The following is a 17,871-nucleotide window of genomic DNA, read 5'->3' on the forward strand; positions in this document are numbered from 1 at the left end:
GTATTAAGGTTGAAAACTTTAGAAATGTGTCAGTACTTAAAGAATACTAAAAACGAGGAATTATTAGGAACACTTTAAACAGCATGATATAGATATAACATCTGAGAAAAGGTACCTACCTTCTTTCACAAAACTAGTTAATAATGTCTCCCCCAAGTTGTTACGATAGGAAAGTTTGAGTGGTCACGCGTAATTGGATGTTAAACTTTATCGTCTGGTCCAGGGTGGATGCGAATTCTCTTTTTCGTGCTTGAGTTGAGATGGCCTTTATGTTTTGAATAATTATTGTTGTATCCAATATCCGCCAGGTGGTCTGTACTTCTTTCTCCCAATGAGTATAAATTCTGAACCTATTACTCTATTGTATAATTTTTCGAAATTAGCCTGTATTGTGTATCTCTATCAGTTTCTTTATATCATACACTTACCTAACAACCCTTTTATGAAATATGTATTCCTTGGATAGACGAATGGTACTGATCCTAATGTGAAACAAAATGATCACTTTGAGGATTTCGTATTTCAGGCATGTTCGCCAGGAAGACTGTAATTTACCGTTCCTGTCTTCAATATTGTATGGGCCTCACGGCACAGACTTTCTCACGCCAATCGATATAATTTTTTAATGTAACATGATAGCGGGTCGGAAATAAGCTCATTTAACTTCCTCTCACGATTCCGGCGCCACATGTTCTGTCAAAACTGTGTCACATTGCTCAAATTCGGGGTAAGTTTATCTATCAGCATTCTCTGGCTGGCTGCTCTGTTTGGGCGGTGGGGCAATGCGGTGGTGGGGGCACGCATCAGCGGGCAGGGCGGGAAATGACATGTGGGGCAAATCCTGCCGCTTTGTTTTATATTCACTCCGAATCGTCGGTGTCTTTGTCTTAGATGCGAGCCACGACTCTACAAAATGCCAGTTTTGGTTATAACCCAGATGTCCTAGATAGAGGTTATTCGTTTTCCCCTGGAGGGAGCAGTGGCGTGTCGTAATTTTTCTTCAAATATTCGCGATTTTCAAGCACACAAAAAATTCTTGTAAGTAGATGTGAAAATAAATATTTTTTCAGATGCGTATTACATTTTTGAGCGTTTTCCCTAATACTACCAATTTCCTCAAAATACCTCTTGAAAATCGGAAAAAGGGTCACAGCTCGCCGTTTCTCGATAGTAAAATCACTCTCAATGTACTGTTCATACTGGACGTGAACAAAATTCTCACTATCATAAAAAAGTGCCTTCTCTCTGGCCGAAAAAAGAAACCGGAACCATTTCGACTCCCAATGCGAATAGGGTGTAAATTAGCTTTGAAAAAAAAATAGATTCTCACTGAAAAGATTGTAGTTTATCTATCATCTACCTTTCGGGGTTGTTTCTCGTTGTTGTTTTTGCCAAGTTTTTAATCTTTTTTTAAATAATACGCAATGGTAGAACCACTAACGTCAAGTCATTGTGGCGCATTTGAAAGACAGGGACAAAAAATGCATTTTTAATATGCCAGTAAGATGATTTTTAACAGAAAATCATTTCTTCTGTACTGATTTGATTTCAATAGCGCTCACTAATTTATTAGATTCAGATTTTAATCGATTGTATAAATTAGATTTTAGACAATTATTGTTTATTACAAGTTCAAAGGCACCCGGGAATCTCGATTTTGAATTGTTTTCTGAAAACTTATCGTATTCTTACAATGCCTAAAATAATAAACAATCAAAAAGTCTCGAAAATTTCTGTCGATTTCTATCTCCATTATTTCGACTTTATGTCCGGGTCTCTAATAACTCTTCCACACCCTTTTCCACAAATGATCATCTAGTCAATCCTCATTATGCAAGTGCATTATATAAGCATAATAAATACAAAACAATACAAGATCAAGACGTCAACTCACCAGAGATCAAATGGGAAAATAATTCATTATAAATTCATTAAAAATAATTTATTATAGTGTTATTATTATTATTGATGTGTGCGAGTGCATAGCGGTTGATATTCGGGTGTATTTTTTTGCAAGGTTTCACAAGTGCGTTTTTGATACTATCTTATCATTGTATATTAATAAGTCAGTCATCTCGTTGTACATATTTATGATCAGGTTTGTATATTTTACCAGTCATTTAGATAAAGCCAAAACATTATGAAATATGATTATGTCAACACAAATCATAGTAAATAAAATTTAAAAACCTATCAAACATTGTACCACATGAAATGTTAAATTTAAATTTAGATCTGTGATGTTGTCGTGTATGGTAGGTAAATGTAAAGCATTCCGTCGCAATGAACAGCATGAAACCCCCCGCTGCGGGGCTAGATACCCCTCGCATGGGGTCACTCCTACCTCCCGCCCCTCCGCCCCCCTTGCCCTCCTCGCCCCGCCTCCCTCTCCTGTGACCTCGACCTTTGCCCATACTCGCCCCGACCTACCCCGCCCCAAACATTGCACCGCCACTTTCCGTCGCTCAATGAATTTGAACGGCACGCAATGGGGCTGTAAATAATGAACGCTTAATTGAATATTCAAATGATAAGCCGCTCGTTGATGTATTTTAATTTACCTCTCTTATCATTTCTATAATAATTTCGCTTTCATGAATAACGGCACACTACACCGGCCTGATTAAATGTTTTGTTTATTATTTTTACTGATATTGAACGGGAAATCGATACTTATTATAACAGGTAGATAGGTACTTGATTCGAATATTTATTCAATATTGAGATAAGGAATTAACGGATTATAACGGGCTTACTCATCAATAATTCTCTTTAATCGCCTGATGGAGATAAGTAAGCATAAGTTGTGTTTCTTAAAGAATATTTATTGTAAAGGTCATTGATATTTGTTTATTTTACCATAAATAAAGCTGGGATCCCCTTCTATGATTTGTTTCATAGAATCTATGAAATAGATCACGGAGAACAGGCCTTCTATGAGTTTTTTGATTTAACATGTTTTTAGTTACACATTACAGTATCTGTACCTCATGTAAATACAGTATTTTGGTAAAGATAAATATGATTTAATTATTGAAGACAATATTAGCGATTCTTAGACGAAAATTTGAAACAGAAAAATCAGGGATACGGTCACATCTAGGACTTGAACCCAATTTTCGTTTAAGAATCGCTAATATTGTCTTCAATAATTAAATAGTACTTTTTGAGGTGTTTACTCAGTAAGTCATTCCAAAAAATAAAAATAAATATGATGTCAAAAAACATTTCTATGAGGATTTACAAATATTTTTAATATGTTTATATCTTTGGGACGCTAGGTTTAGGAGATGCAATATTGGCTATCGTTGGTACATTTCAGTACTAAACTCATTTTCGGCCAAAATTGGAGATATGATAATGTAACTCTAAGCCATCTTCAGAATAGGTGGGAACCTGGCTTTACATGCATTCCAAATGAGAAGATATATACATAATGCATCATCATTTATCAAAAATAATTATAATTAAAACAATGTCTGTAGTATATCTATTGAAGGCTTCAATGTTGTTTTATATTCAGCCTTGCCAAGCAAAACAAATAATGCAAAAGTAAATGCAAAGCCTAGTTTATTTTCTTTACACAGGTGTTTTACACAATAACTGCATTTTTATAATTATTGTATGTTTTATGTTCCGTTAGCATAAAAACTTAATTCACGTATTCGATGAACGGTCAAAGTGTTTTTCACTATTGTCATATTAATCATTTTCTTTTGTTATTTCACGCATTCCTTTTTTTGAACCTTTAGAACCTTGGAAACTTACCCCCTGGTTTATTTATTACATTTGTTATTAGTCTATTATCCAAAAGCATATAACACGAAATGAAAGAAAATAATGTTAGGTACCTACAAACTAACAACACTTGAATATATTATATTTATAGCAATGATAAATTGTGCAAAAACCTTCACCAGGAAGATAATTTCTGAACAAGGTTTTGATGGAATACATATGGCATTATCTTAAGCTTGTCTAGTTACATTTTAGACCTGATGATAGTAGTTTACTGCATAAAAGTATAATATAACGATATATGTACTCGTACACGTACGATTCCTCTGCTGTTTGCCTTGCGAAGAGTATTTCGTAATAACTAATAACATAAAAATGCGTATTGGACTTCTTTTTAATAAACAATACAAATTTTATTTTTTTAATAACGTTTTTTTTGTGGCAGCACGCACAGCTGTTAATTCTCATTAAAATCGTAGTATTTTTTCTCAACTTTCAACGAGTTTATTATAATTGGCTAGTAATGATAATATAATATTTGTGCCACGCCAACTTTCATGCAAAAACGTCTGTCTGCCTTTGTGTCAGTTTTCACTTTGAGTTTTTCGGCCACTTTATTTACTATGTTAATTGATATTTGCTTATAGACACAATCACAATCCTAGAGGGATTTCTCCTAACTAGTGAACCAGTGAAATAGTGTTAATTCGTTATAATTGGTAAGCACTCACAGCAATGGTGATTACTGAGTTTATAAATTAATGGCGTTCCGGGTCAGATCGGCTTAGATAGTGCAAGTCCTCATTGTAAAGTTAACCAAGGAACCCGATCCGCTTTCTAATTTCTTGCCTTTGAATGTTTTTTGGTGTTGGTTTCTTATCTCAGTTGAACCGTATCGATAATCATGATCATCCTACATATTCACACAGAGCGTTTTGTAATTATGTGAAATGTCTCAAGTGCCACTCGTTTTTTAATGTAAACTTTTTTGATTTGCGTGAACATACGGAACCAGCAATTTGGTGTCTTGGGCTACTTTGTGATTGATATTTCAAAGCTCCATAGTTCAAAATGGGAATTAAATTGGAGGATGATAAATAATTGCGGACACCAAAAGTTGTATAAATTTTCACCCTTCAAGTTTTTAGGTTACATAGAATTTGTGTTTTTTTATTAAGTTTAGATAATATATGCAATGGAACTTACATGTATATATGTGTAATATGTACTTAATTGTAAATGGTTTGATTTGTGGAGGCTTTCCCTGAGCTGCTAACAAAAGATATCCTAACACCAGCAGATGTTGTAGAGATATCTGTTAGTGTTTGCTTTCTCACAAATATTCAAAACAATACAACGAGTAACTATATTTTCTTCATTTTCATCCCACACGCATGTAAATGATGGATATTTCGTTATATGTATGTTTAGTTAATATAGCTTACATGTTATGGCCTTCTAGATTATTAGTAGGTACCTACCTACTGTTTGTGTAACATTACAATATTTACACTTCTTAAAATCAACTTCCGTGCATAAGTAGTTAATACCTACACATATTGTTGAGCGATGGGTTGTAAGTTTTAGTTTGGAATTTATAAGTCCTCATCTAATCTCGTCATCTCGTCTCGTCATTGTCAAATAATAGTTTATAAGTTGACAATCGTTACGTTACTGATAGTAAATCCATAGCAAAGATAATTTACTTTATTTTAAGTTCTTAGTAGTTATAAAAAATTTACCCGAATTTTGGCTACTTTTAAGTTTATATTAAACTTTCAAATTTGTATGCACCATCTGCACCAAGCACATGACAAATACATTTTTGTTTTACTTTGACATCATAAAATTGTGTTTTTTCTCTTTACGGTTGTTCATTGTACACACGTGCGCGAGAAGTAAAATTTGTTTAATGGAGGTTTTTATTGTGTTGTTCATTGTAAAATGCCCTTGAGTTTATTTTACAAAAAATGGCCCAATTATTATTATTTGTGATGAATGTATGCCTCTGTGGTCTCGAGGTAAGGCTCTCGTCTAGCAATCCGGAGGTCACATAGTAAATTTTATTTGATTAATTTGTGTTATTTCACAATATTAATTTAAAAATAATATAAAGTATATTTGCGGCACTATCCGGAGTGGAAGATTCTCTCAGTATCAGTATTCAGCCGTGTTGGGCGATCAGATTTGCATAGCCAGGTACTTCCCCACCTTCCTCTTCCTCATCTCTTTCCTCTCACCTATACCTTCAATTCAACCTCACAACATACCCCAATGGGGTATTTTCATAAACTACGGATACCTTTAAAAATGCGTTTTAAAGTTTATTTTTCTGATTACAATTATCGTGCCAAAAATATATCATGTTAATATTTTCATTCAAAATTATTGATTTAAAAAACAATCTAAAACCGCACATTCCGAAACGGTTCCAACTGGCAACAACGTCATTATGACGTAGAAACCGCCCCTGGCTGGTAGACGGCTGTCACCAACGTTGCCTGGCGTGACGTCAACGCACCGAATTGTTGAATTAAAACGAACATGTCGTTTTGGCGGCAAATCGAAAATGGCACATTTTAAATTCTTCACCTTAGTATTTTTATATTAAACATAAAAATAAAATAAAAATGCCTTAACTATCGTATTTTTTTTCTAGATATTTTCCAGAATAAAAACATTGATTATAATACCCTATTAGGGATCCTACAGTCTCACTGGCTCCAGTTGGTTGTGAGTAGTTGGGACTCTTGTGCGATATTCACATAATTGTTTTAAATAAGTCGCAACAAAAATGAAGTGATTATTTTGCATGCTGCATGCTGAGTCACTGCTCCTCCCAACCTGTATGGACTGCGGCAACTAAGAATAATTATTTATTGTTCATGAGCGCTTATGTCGGCCAGTTGCCTCACGCCTTCACATGTGATCCGTCTGCTTGTGCAACGCGTATTGTTTGGAAGTAGTGGCTAATTAAATTACCGCACCTCTTAGTGGATGTTTTTATAATACATATATACTAATGTTAGACTGTAAACTGTGGCATTGTCACGTGCTATGCTGTGCTTCGTGTTCGTTTGACTCAAAACACCGCGTTGTGTGCGGCTTCAATAAGCAAATTATTGCCAATTTGTTCGACATGGTGCTCGTTAACGTTCCCGTTTTTAATGGGTCTTGTGATGGGTATATTAAGGTAATTTTTTTAACAGGTATGTTGAACTATTTTCTTCATTTTTTTATTCTGCATTTTGTTGTTGTTGTAAATGTGTAATAATAATAATAATAATAATAATTGGATAATTTGTATAGCGCCGTTTTTGTGAAAAATCACCTCAAGGGCGCCAGTAGGTTACCTATTACATTTATTTCAGCGATTTAAAATAAAGAGGTTTTTATTTTATTTATTTATTTTTATATTTTTATTTCTTGCTAGAGTATGAGTTACTAAATGACTAAACTCATTGTAGGACGGGAGTAATTTACAATAGATAGGTGGGAGTTGATAGGTACAATGTTAATAGGAGTACACAGATTATAGTTGTTATTTTTCTACCGGCTTATTATTTGCTTTTAATGTACCTATTACATTTTATATCTAATTAAAGTGCTAATTTTTTATTTTATTTTTATTATTTTCTGTTAAATATGTGTATTGTTTATTTATTAAAAGCCCGAAGAGCATATTATGGTGTTTTATAATTACACTAGATTTTATGACGTTATGCCTCTTTCCTTCCGGCAGTAGATACAGTAAGGCCGTCGTCCCATGGATCGGTAAGGAATCGTCATAAACCGAGTGTAAGACCCTGCGCAGAAAAGTCCCTCGAAAGACTGCGCTACAGCACTCGGTTTATGTCGATTTCTTGCCGACCCATGTGACGACGGCCTAAGTCTAGTAAGTTATGAAAATGATATTCCCAATTATTACGCAACATTTTAACAGAGATTTTATTATACTATTTAAATTCTTCGAAAATTATGCCTACCTCAGATTATATATCGGGATTTTCGCCGAAGTTTGTACATTGCGTCTTTATCATGTCCCACGATTTTGATTGGTTTTTCGTAGTTACGTATTGTAGAATATTGCAAAGTTATATATTTTTAACATGCAAATTTATTAATTTAATTTATTTAGTCAGTTAAATACAACTGTAGAACGTGAATATATTTTTAGTTAATTATTTAGATCAAAACGAATTGTGTTTTACCATGTTCCATTTCTACATTCATTTAAACAAAGACTGATTTAATTTTAAACATCTAAGATTAATTTTGAGGTGTATTAAATAGCTTGCATAGTAAAGATATTTTTTGAAAATATAAAGTTTTTACATAAATTTGGACCAACATTGAAAAAAATCGAGTTTAACATTTCTGGTGAAGAATCCGTTAGCATTTCTTAACCATATTTATTTATTTTTAACATCATTTTTAGGGGCTTTAACGTGGGAATAGTTTATAAAATTATATTACTATTAAAAGGATTTTTTATAACTAAAGAAGTGCAACAATATATTGTATTTATTAAGTAAAAAATTGAAGATGGGAAGAATCCAAATTACTATCCCAGGAGTACATATATATTCGGGGGCTTAAGATCACAGAGGCCTAACTACAAAAACTGGTGTTTTGAGTTAAGCTCGGTAATGCCATGGTAATATTGATTAGTAACGCGAAGCTCTATCTCGTACATAGAGCCGTTTAAGAGATACAGTTGGGCATATGAGCATTCCAATCTTTATTTGCGTTTATCTAAAAACTATGTTTTTGTAGATAGGCCCCTGTGATCCTAAACCTCCGTATTATTCTACTTAGTTCTAGAATTTTTTGAAAATACGACTTCTAGTAATCTTGTATTAATGGAAACTTATAAACAAAACGTAAAAATAATGTAATGGAAAGTATAAAAATGATTTTAAAAAGTTATGCCTCCAATTCCCATTTGCAAGGGGAATATTAATTTTGCTTTGTTCGATCTGCCACGATATTTTATGCAATATACATATACTATGAACAATCTACTTACTCTCCTAATCAAACGTGTATTTAATTTTCTTGAATTATTGATCGTTCGAACGCTAGTATTATTATAAATTTTATTAGATTATACTAGATTATAGTATTTTGTGTTACAACTTACAAAGTTTTGTTACATGAGTAAATTTCATGATTTGTTCATAGTCACTGACAGGCTTTCAATTAGTAATATATTATTCAAATAATTGGATATCCAATTACAATAACTAATGATAGGTCGTTAGCATTAGTTATTGTTATTTGTGAGTAATCGTGAAGGGAATAACTACGCCCACCTTCACCTCACTGAATAAGAAGTTTAGTATCTATGCTTTTAAATAACGACTAACTATCACGCCGTCTTCCTCAGGGATAGGCAGAGAGGATGGACCGCCAAGCACACGACGGACAGTCAGAAATTAAAAAAGGAGGAACACTTTTGGGTTACGTTTGGTTAAAAAAGGCATGCACATTGCACATTGCACAATGCGAAAGTCTCGATACAGTCCGTTTTTTCTTTTATATTTGGCGCCTGCTTTTTATGAAACATTTTTTGGTGAATTATTAGCATGCAGATTACCTATCTCCTTCTCTTCCGCACTTTATTCTGCCTCCCAACCTCAATTGGGGATGCCATAGTCCCACTGGCTCCGGACAGTTGGGGCTTGGAACTCAAGTGTGTTGCTCACATAAATAACTAAAAGTATAACAGTCAAGTTCCCAACCTATTTTTCCTTTAGCGTGACAAGTTGGAGCATCACACAAATTGGCAGTTAGATCAAATGGGAATTATCCAAGTTACCTGATTATACGGTAGAAACCCGCCGCTGGTAGGTAACTAGTAACTACTGCAGACTAGTCTCAGAGTACTAGCGACTAGTGACTCTTGGGGCCGGACTATATTCCACAACGAACTAATGTCATGATGGCAATTACTCACGGCTCGCTGGGTTAATGGAGCGCGTCATTTACCTTTCATTAAAAATATCCTCTACAAGCACGTGCAAGTAGATACATGAATCTATTAACCCTTCAAACGCTGACGACGATGTTATTTATATCTGCGCGACTTGCGATGGGTTATACCTTTTTTATATAGAGCAGAAAATCTATGTCTGTCTCTGCAGACATTACGTCATGGGGTATGAATCTTAAAAATTCTGTCCAGAATTCTTAGTTACACCCAACTATTCAGTTCGCAACATCACTTCCATCATGAGCTGTCTAGCTTTTATCCGGTTTATAGTAAAAAGAAAAAAATCGCATTGTTCCGTGCTGTTATAAAAAAGTGTTTATAAACACTTTATTACATATGTATTGTACTTAGTAATACATATTAGCTGGCTTTATACCTGGCGGCAATTTCTACCAATCAACTCGTTCGTGGTTGCGAAAAAATGTTATAAAACTGCTTTTGATCTATGAATATCATGCGGCGAAGAAAGGACGTTTCAATTAACATACTAATAAAAATAATATTTAGTTTGCTAACTGCACGACACAACTGACCTATTCTCAATGCTGCAATGCGCTATTTTCCACGCTTTGTTCTATATTCATTCCGTGAAGATTCCAGAATACCGTTGAAATACGTCCAGGGTATCGATTCTCCAATCCAGGCCGCTCGCAATCGCCGTCGAACTTACATACATTGGTCGAAACTATTATTTTCGAGTCTCGTCGACGGAACATACTTATACGCCAAACATCAAAAGTCATTCCTCAATCACAACGAGTGGGTCGAACCACTCGTTAGAGTGGAATGACTTCGTCGAGAATCGAGTCCCAGGAGTGACAACCGAACATTTAACAAAGACCAATGAACCATTTATCAACCAAATGTGCTTCAGACACGCCATATCTGAATTATGCAAAAGTGCATTTTGGCATGAACGTAAATAAGAGATCTGAGAATTATTAATAACTGTGGAAAGCTTTTAGTGGAAGCGCTCCTTTACAAGAATTATGTTCTTCAAAAACTAACAGTAGCTTTACTTCTATTTTTAATTTAGATGATGCATTATATTATTATTAGCTTCACTAGGTACCCGTCTGCATCCTGAATTAAAAGTCTTGTAGGTATGTTGTATTTTATCTGGGGGAAAATTGATGGAAGACGTTGATAGTAGAGAAAGACATCTTACTTCATGCCTTCAAAATCTACGTGACTGGTACGAGTGCAGTTCCGTTGGGGTGCTCTGGCCTGTACTCTATAGGGTAGATATTTCTCTGATGATAGCCAACCTCCGATAGGAAAGTGCCCCAGAAGGATAAAACCATTTTTTCATTGTGTTCCGAATTACCATCCGACTATCAGTCCAAAATTTATATTGTCTCCCAAAACTTCCTCTCCTTCATTTTCCTAAAAAGACCCTCCACACAGCATCCCCAAAACTGACATAGCTAATGCAAAAAAAAAATATATATATATAGGTATATATATTATGAAACAAAAAATATATAAGTTTTTTCAACAATTGAATGTATATTTAAAGCTCCACAGTTCATGATGGAAACGACTTAGTCATCTGAAAACCTATGCATTGACCTACATTGCCTCAGAGGTTACTGTTACAGAAATATTCATTAAGATTTTGCTGAATTCTTCGCTAACGCCTTTTTTTGTTTCCGTCATTTTAATGGCTTTTACATACACTTTTGTCGTGGCATGTTAAAGATCGCTAATGACTGTGATCCCCGACCAAGTTATTCATTTCAGCGGCACTAAATTTAGAATGATTTCGTGAAAATGCAAATCCTAGCGGTACATTACTTAAATACCCTTCATTTTCCATCGCTAGCTACTTGACAAAAGGCTGCGCAGGCAGTATCGATTCACGATTCATACTATTATTTATATTAGCATTTGGGTAAGCGTTAAAACACGATCGAATGTGAACACTATACACTATACAGTTTACAGTGTTTACACACCGACCAACAACTTACTCTGTTTGTAATGAAATGAAACCAACGGTATTGTAAATCCGTTTCTCTCGGCAAATGCGAATGGCACAGTTCGCTTTGCTACTTGTTAATCCAATGTTTGCTCCACTTAAGTGTTACATCCCATACACTTTACCTACTACTTTATGAACACAATGAAAATGTAACCAAATTATATCCCATAGTATTCTTTCAACTACTCCTATGTAATACCTACCTATTTTAAGTATTCTTTCAATTACTCTTATGTAATAGCTACCTATTTTAAGTATTTTTTCAACTACTCTTATGTAATACCTACCTATTTTAAGTATTCTTTCAACTACTCGTATATAATACCTACCTATTTTATTTATCTATGTATTACCTATGTATTCTTTGAACTACTCTTATGTAATACCTACCTCTTTTAAGAACGCTGTGAACATTTTCTAAATTATATTTCTAAATTTTGAACTTATCCGGAATTATTTAAAAAATCTGATAATAAACCCATCTCCTGCAAGATATTACAGTTTATTTTTCGGAAAGAGGCAGATTGTAGAATTTAGGGTTGGATAAAAAACAGAATATCTGTGAAATACCGATAATTACAAGTAGTTTCAACACCCTTTCTTATTATTTAAGAATACAGTATGGTAGTCGATAGAACTCTAGTAAATTGTAATATGTTAAAAAGTTTGATAAATAAAATTGAATGATATGGAACAAACACTTCCTTTATATTTACTGTAGGTATAATTTACAGTTCTGGGGCTCATGATTAAATTGTATTACAAGCAGTTGCGTCGACTAAGATATTGACGATCTAATAAACTTGCAAATCACGAGTAGCTCACCGTTCAAGAGTTTTGATAGTTCAGTTTACGCCATCAACAAGAACTCGTTTTGTTTTATTTTTTTGCTTTCACAGATTACCTGTGTTGTTTAATCTCATGATTTCTTCTTGTTTTTGATTGATGTTGAATAATAGTATCATTATTTTATGTGAAATTGCTCAATAGGAAATAATATTTATTCTAATCCAAACCGTTATTTTACTTGCACTCTCGATGATAATAATAAATCGTATTTATTAATCTGAGCTTAGCCTATGATTAATGAATTTCTAATCTGTCGGATTAAAGCACGTGACAGGAGAGGTTTGTTGGTTTGTTCAAAGATCAACGAACCACTTTTCAACATGTGCCCTGTTAGTCATATCCTTGAATGCTTTCGAATTTCTTCAACGCTCGTCATGATGTCATTTACAACACACGACTGATGTGTTGTATTGATGTTTCGAAATCATCAGACCAGGTACCAGGTAGACGCTGATTCTTTACGAGCTCTATTCTCCACTGTCCTATATAGCTAAGGTCATTGTTATTAAATATCCTCGGCTGATGGTATTTTAATATCACCTCTGTGTATGGGTTTTGAACAAAGTCTTATCTGTTTAACAAAGGAGCACTGACATTATTATTTGTCTAGCAAATTATTTTTAAGGTCGGTGTAATGACTTTCTGTACGTTAAATTATAATATTTCAGCTCCTTCAAGGATAGTTTTATTCTGTTCTTAATGAGAAAATACGACCCTGAAATGTTGAAATAAGTAATAAAAATAAGCCTTAGCTTTGAGCATCCATTTGAATTTCATACATAATTTTCTCATTTTACTAAATCTAGCTTGAGATATTCCATATTTAAAAAAAATCTATTCACTTGACATTATGAAACGTGCTTTTTATCTGTGTACAATTTGAATTTAATGTCTTTGCCTGGAAACTTTTCATTAAATAAAAATATAATATTTTTTAAGTACTCACGCTTTACAATTTGAAACCATTTTATTATTCCCGGAAATTTTTTGTCCTCGATAACCAAAAACGAGGACTGCTTGAGTATGATAACCCCGTACGAGACAAAAGAAATACCCTCTCTCAATATTTATAGGGTCTCTCTCTTGTCATATAGTTAAATTATACCATTCTCTTCTAAACCTTTTATTAAAATTCAATAGAGTCGATGAGACAGCGAGTGAGACACGATATTTCCGAATCGTCGTAGATAGGTAGGTATATTAATTCTCTACGGAAGAACAATAATAATTTAGCAATTAACTGTAAACGGTGCCATCGCTGAAAGCTGCATAGTTTCTAATTCATTTTTAATCTCGATCTTGTTGGTGTTCTTATTTTCTCGTTCTATTTTCATTGTGATGTTCCTTTCCACTTTCTTGACAAGAAAGAGCGAAGGTAGAAAGTGCATCGTAGGACTCGGATATTTGGCCAGGTGTCGAGCCCGTGACCCCAGAGCGAAGGTTCCGCGTCATGACGTGTCGGCGAGACATAACGGTCCCTCGATTTGCATACCGTTTCAGGCGTTGCGTTTTCACAGAGGTTATGACAATGGACGTGACCAGGGTTTCAATGATTCTTCTATCAGCCCTAAATAGTTTTGTTTCGTAACGCCTCCTCAAAGTATGCCTTGTCAAGTCTGGGCAAGACCGCCGAAGGGGACCCAAACGCGAGGGTTTAAATAGACGTTCTCGCACCACCTGTTTTTTGCACCCGAAAGCGTCGACAGCCACTACACAACCATAATAATCCAAGCAACCACGGCGGGGTCCCAGAGTGAAGCAGAAGTCACGTTCCTTCTCCTCTTTCAATGTCTCTCCAAGAAGTTCGACGAGAGTGATAGATCTGATTTTATTTTATTCAGCGTAAATGTTGGCTTTACCAAAACCCATCAAATCCTCAACTAAGGTTAGAGTAATTCAAGCTATTTAAACTTTACTCTACGAGTAGCGTTAACAAAACAGCTTACTGTGAGGTTTTGAAATAGCCCCATGTGTGTGTTTTTATTTTATTTTTTAAGTCAGTTTTTTCACTCCCCATATACGTTAAATCTTATTAGTCAAAGTGAAACCTTCATGTTGGATTTTGTTGATTCTCTTCAAGCTGTATGAATATTTATAGTTTTATTGGCTGCTGAGTTACAATCTACACATTATTATAACCGGATGACGGCAAAGGTTTGTTTACTTTGTATGCCCACCTATCAGACTAATGATATGCAAAATAATAATAATAAACTTATTAGTCTAGGATTAAACAAGTTATAATGGAGAGTAATTAAGAGTGGCAGTGGGTTGTCCTCGGGCAAGCTTTGATTAGAAAGGCATGGCAAGCTCAACGTTTCACTTCCTATACAATTACAACAAGAACCTCAAAGGTCCTCTTCAAAAGCATATTTGGCTCCTACTATAGTTTTTTTTCTTACCTCGCACGTAGGAACTCCGGTAAACCCCGTCAACTAATTATTATAATTAAGGTTATGTCACTTGTCCGTTTAAACAGTCAAGGTTTAATCGGCATCTATTGCACATCAAAATAAATTAATATTGAAGCGTTTTGTGTATGTATTTAATATATCAAAATCATTCATGTAATGCCTTGTATTTTTTACTTCGTCAATAATATTTAATGCAAGGGAACTTTTTATTTAACTTTTTTTTGGATATTGTGTTTGCTTTATACAATTTATTTTTAGAACGGGTTTGTTTAACAGAATTTGAACAATTAATCAAATTTCAATGTTGATTTGACGTTCTGTGAAGGTTCTAATCTTATTTCAGTGTTGTGAAACAACTGCCTAATACTGATATAATAACAGAACTTGAATATAACCTTCACATATATTGGAAATATACTTTGAAAGTTGATAAATTGTTCAAATTCTTTGAAACAACCCGTCCTTAGTAATTTTGTTTTTGTTCAAATAAGTAATAATTTGTTCCTGATTTTTATTACGTGTTTGTACTTTTTTCGCCCAGTGGGCATCCAAACTTGTTTTATTTCTGCCAATATCTACACGCGGAAGACGGATGTATCGTATAGTTTCCTCTTGGCAAGGTTATAAATAAGTTGCATTGTGCATGTCTTTGTAAACATTAATCAAATTTCAATAAATTCCTATTATATGCTGGTTACTGTATATTTTATACCAAACAAACAAACAGTTATTTATTGAATATAATGAAAGCAATTTAAAACTTAAGGTAATCCACTTATTATAATATTATGTAGACTCAACCGGTTTCAAACAATCACGTTCATCTTCAGACTAGTATATTTTTGCTTAATACATTTTTTGAGGCAGGGGTTGATAAAACATGATTTTATATGGAGATCCTCAGACTACATAAAGGGATAGCCACACGGAGAAAAATGAATATTGCAGATTAATACTGTTAAAATTTCATGCAAGGCATTTTCTAATAAACTATTCGTACTTCATAATATACCGGAACACGTGTTCTTGCAGTTGCGTTTATCGTGTTTTTATATAATGACAAGATGCGAAAATATTAAAAAAAAAATTACATGTGTTCCCACATCGCCTAACACATTCGTGTTTTACTGATTATTAGAAAATCTGTCAATTTTTTTGTTAAAGTCCGTTTTCTCCGTGCATGAACACAATTAAAACCTTCATTACATTTTCCACAGCTAAAGTCCAACAATCTTTTTGAGCTATAGATTTGAATATGTCAACCACAACTAAATAATAAGTAAATTCTTTAACCATATAAATTTATCTCTAAATTAACGAACGCATTTTCCAAACCTTATTTTTGTAATTGTAAGCAATAATAGAAATAGGTGGAATTGGTGAATTTGAGCAATCTGAAAGTATGTTGCCTGTTGTATGCTGATTTCCAACAGTATGGAAGATCTACAGTCTCTCGTGTCTAGGGTGAACGAAATATGTATGAAGAATGAGTTAATGATGAATGCAAGTAAGTCTAAAGTTATGGTGTTTGAAAGATAGGGTACGAAAACAGTGTGCAATATTATTGTGAATGAGGAATACTTGGAGCAGGTGGATGAGTTTGTGTATTTGGGAAGTATGTTTACGAGAGATGGGAAGGCTGACAGAGATATTGAAAGAAGGATAAATGTCATAACACCATTAATGGAGGTCTGAACGCAGTTGGCGATTGCAAAAAAATGTCCAAAGAAGCGAAGCTAGCAGTCCACAATGGAGTTCTGGTACCTACCATGATGTACGGAAGTGATGCATGGAACTGGCAGAGAATGGATGGAAGTAGACTGAATGCTGCAGAAATTAGATTCCTGAGGCGTATGTTTGTAAAATCATTTATGATCGTGTGAGAAATGTTGAGATCCGCAAAGAATGCAAGGCTGATGTAAGCATAATGAGTAAGATTAAGAAAGGGATGCTTAGATGGTTTAGGCATGTAAAGCGAATGAACGAGGAAAGGAGTGTAAGTAGAATATATGATGCAAATGTGAATGGTAGCAGAAGTCGGGGACGCCCGAGGAAGACATGGCACGATCATGTGAATCAGATATTTGAGTCGGGCCATGTCAAGAGTCAGAATAATAGAAGAGTAGGTATGAGACGATGTATGAATGTAAATGAGGCAAGAAGTGTGTGCCAAAACCGAGTTGTTTGGCGGTCCGTCTTCTCTGCCTAACCCTACGGGGAAACGGCGTGATGGTTAGTTAGTTATTTTTTCTCTGCCTCTTACCTAAATTCACTCTTATTTGCTTCTCTTTTAATATTCTTAACTCCCTGTGAGATACCGCATTATTCTTAAAAGCTTTTCTCAATTTTCCATTTCCCCAGTAATAAGTTTTTTTAACAATGCAAACTTTAATACGCGTACGAAAAGTTGATTACGAAAAGCATTTACAAATCCGAACGTTTGTCTGGTAATTTATAAATCTTTTAATTAAAAATTCTCTTAACATTTTGCGCATATTGTTGTGTAAGCTAATGTGGTGAATTTTTCTTCGATACTATGATAATAAGTTTGAGCAAGGCCAGTGGGCAACAATGTATTCATTATTGTTTAATTTGATACTTTTATAATAAACGAATTCGAGTAGGTGTTATTTTAATCATAGTTTTATTAATCTCGTTCGTAGAATTATTGATTTGTTTATCAAATATATGTCTTCAATAGTGCCGCCGTAATCTAATGGAAGTAAATAGAAAAGCCGGAAAATATTAATATCGCGCAATGTTTACGCAAACACTGTCAAATTATTATGATAATATTTTTCATTCGGTTCTTAGAACTGACTTCAATAGAAAGCCTACTAAATTTTGTACAGTAATTTGAAGGGTTAAAAAATCGACCCGTTAAAACAAAG

At 34.2% G+C, this 17,871-nt stretch overlaps 1 protein-coding gene across 4 annotated transcripts in view; it reads left to right on the plus strand.

The window, feature by feature from the left end:
• Window positions 1-17,871, plus strand: part of Mob2 (MOB kinase activator 2) — a 327,875-nt gene that overhangs the window by 285,438 nt on the left and 24,566 nt on the right. Inside the window, exon 1 of one of the 4 annotated variants that reach the window (XM_089631628.1) lies at window positions 6,640-6,931. The exons of the other annotated variants lie outside the window; for them this stretch is intronic. Within the exon in view, the coding sequence (XP_089487754.1) occupies window positions 6,906-6,931 (26 nt within the window). The 5' untranslated portion in view covers window positions 6,640-6,905. Of the gene's footprint in view, window positions 1-6,639; window positions 6,932-17,871 lie in introns of those variants that run through there. 4 annotated transcript variants of the gene reach the window in all.

This window comes from Hesperophylax consimilis, chromosome 5 (assembly GCF_061612785.1).
Source record: "Hesperophylax consimilis isolate HC1 chromosome 5, BYU_Hcon_1.0, whole genome shotgun sequence".
Classification (NCBI taxonomy): Eukaryota; Metazoa; Arthropoda; class Insecta; order Trichoptera; family Limnephilidae; genus Hesperophylax; species Hesperophylax consimilis.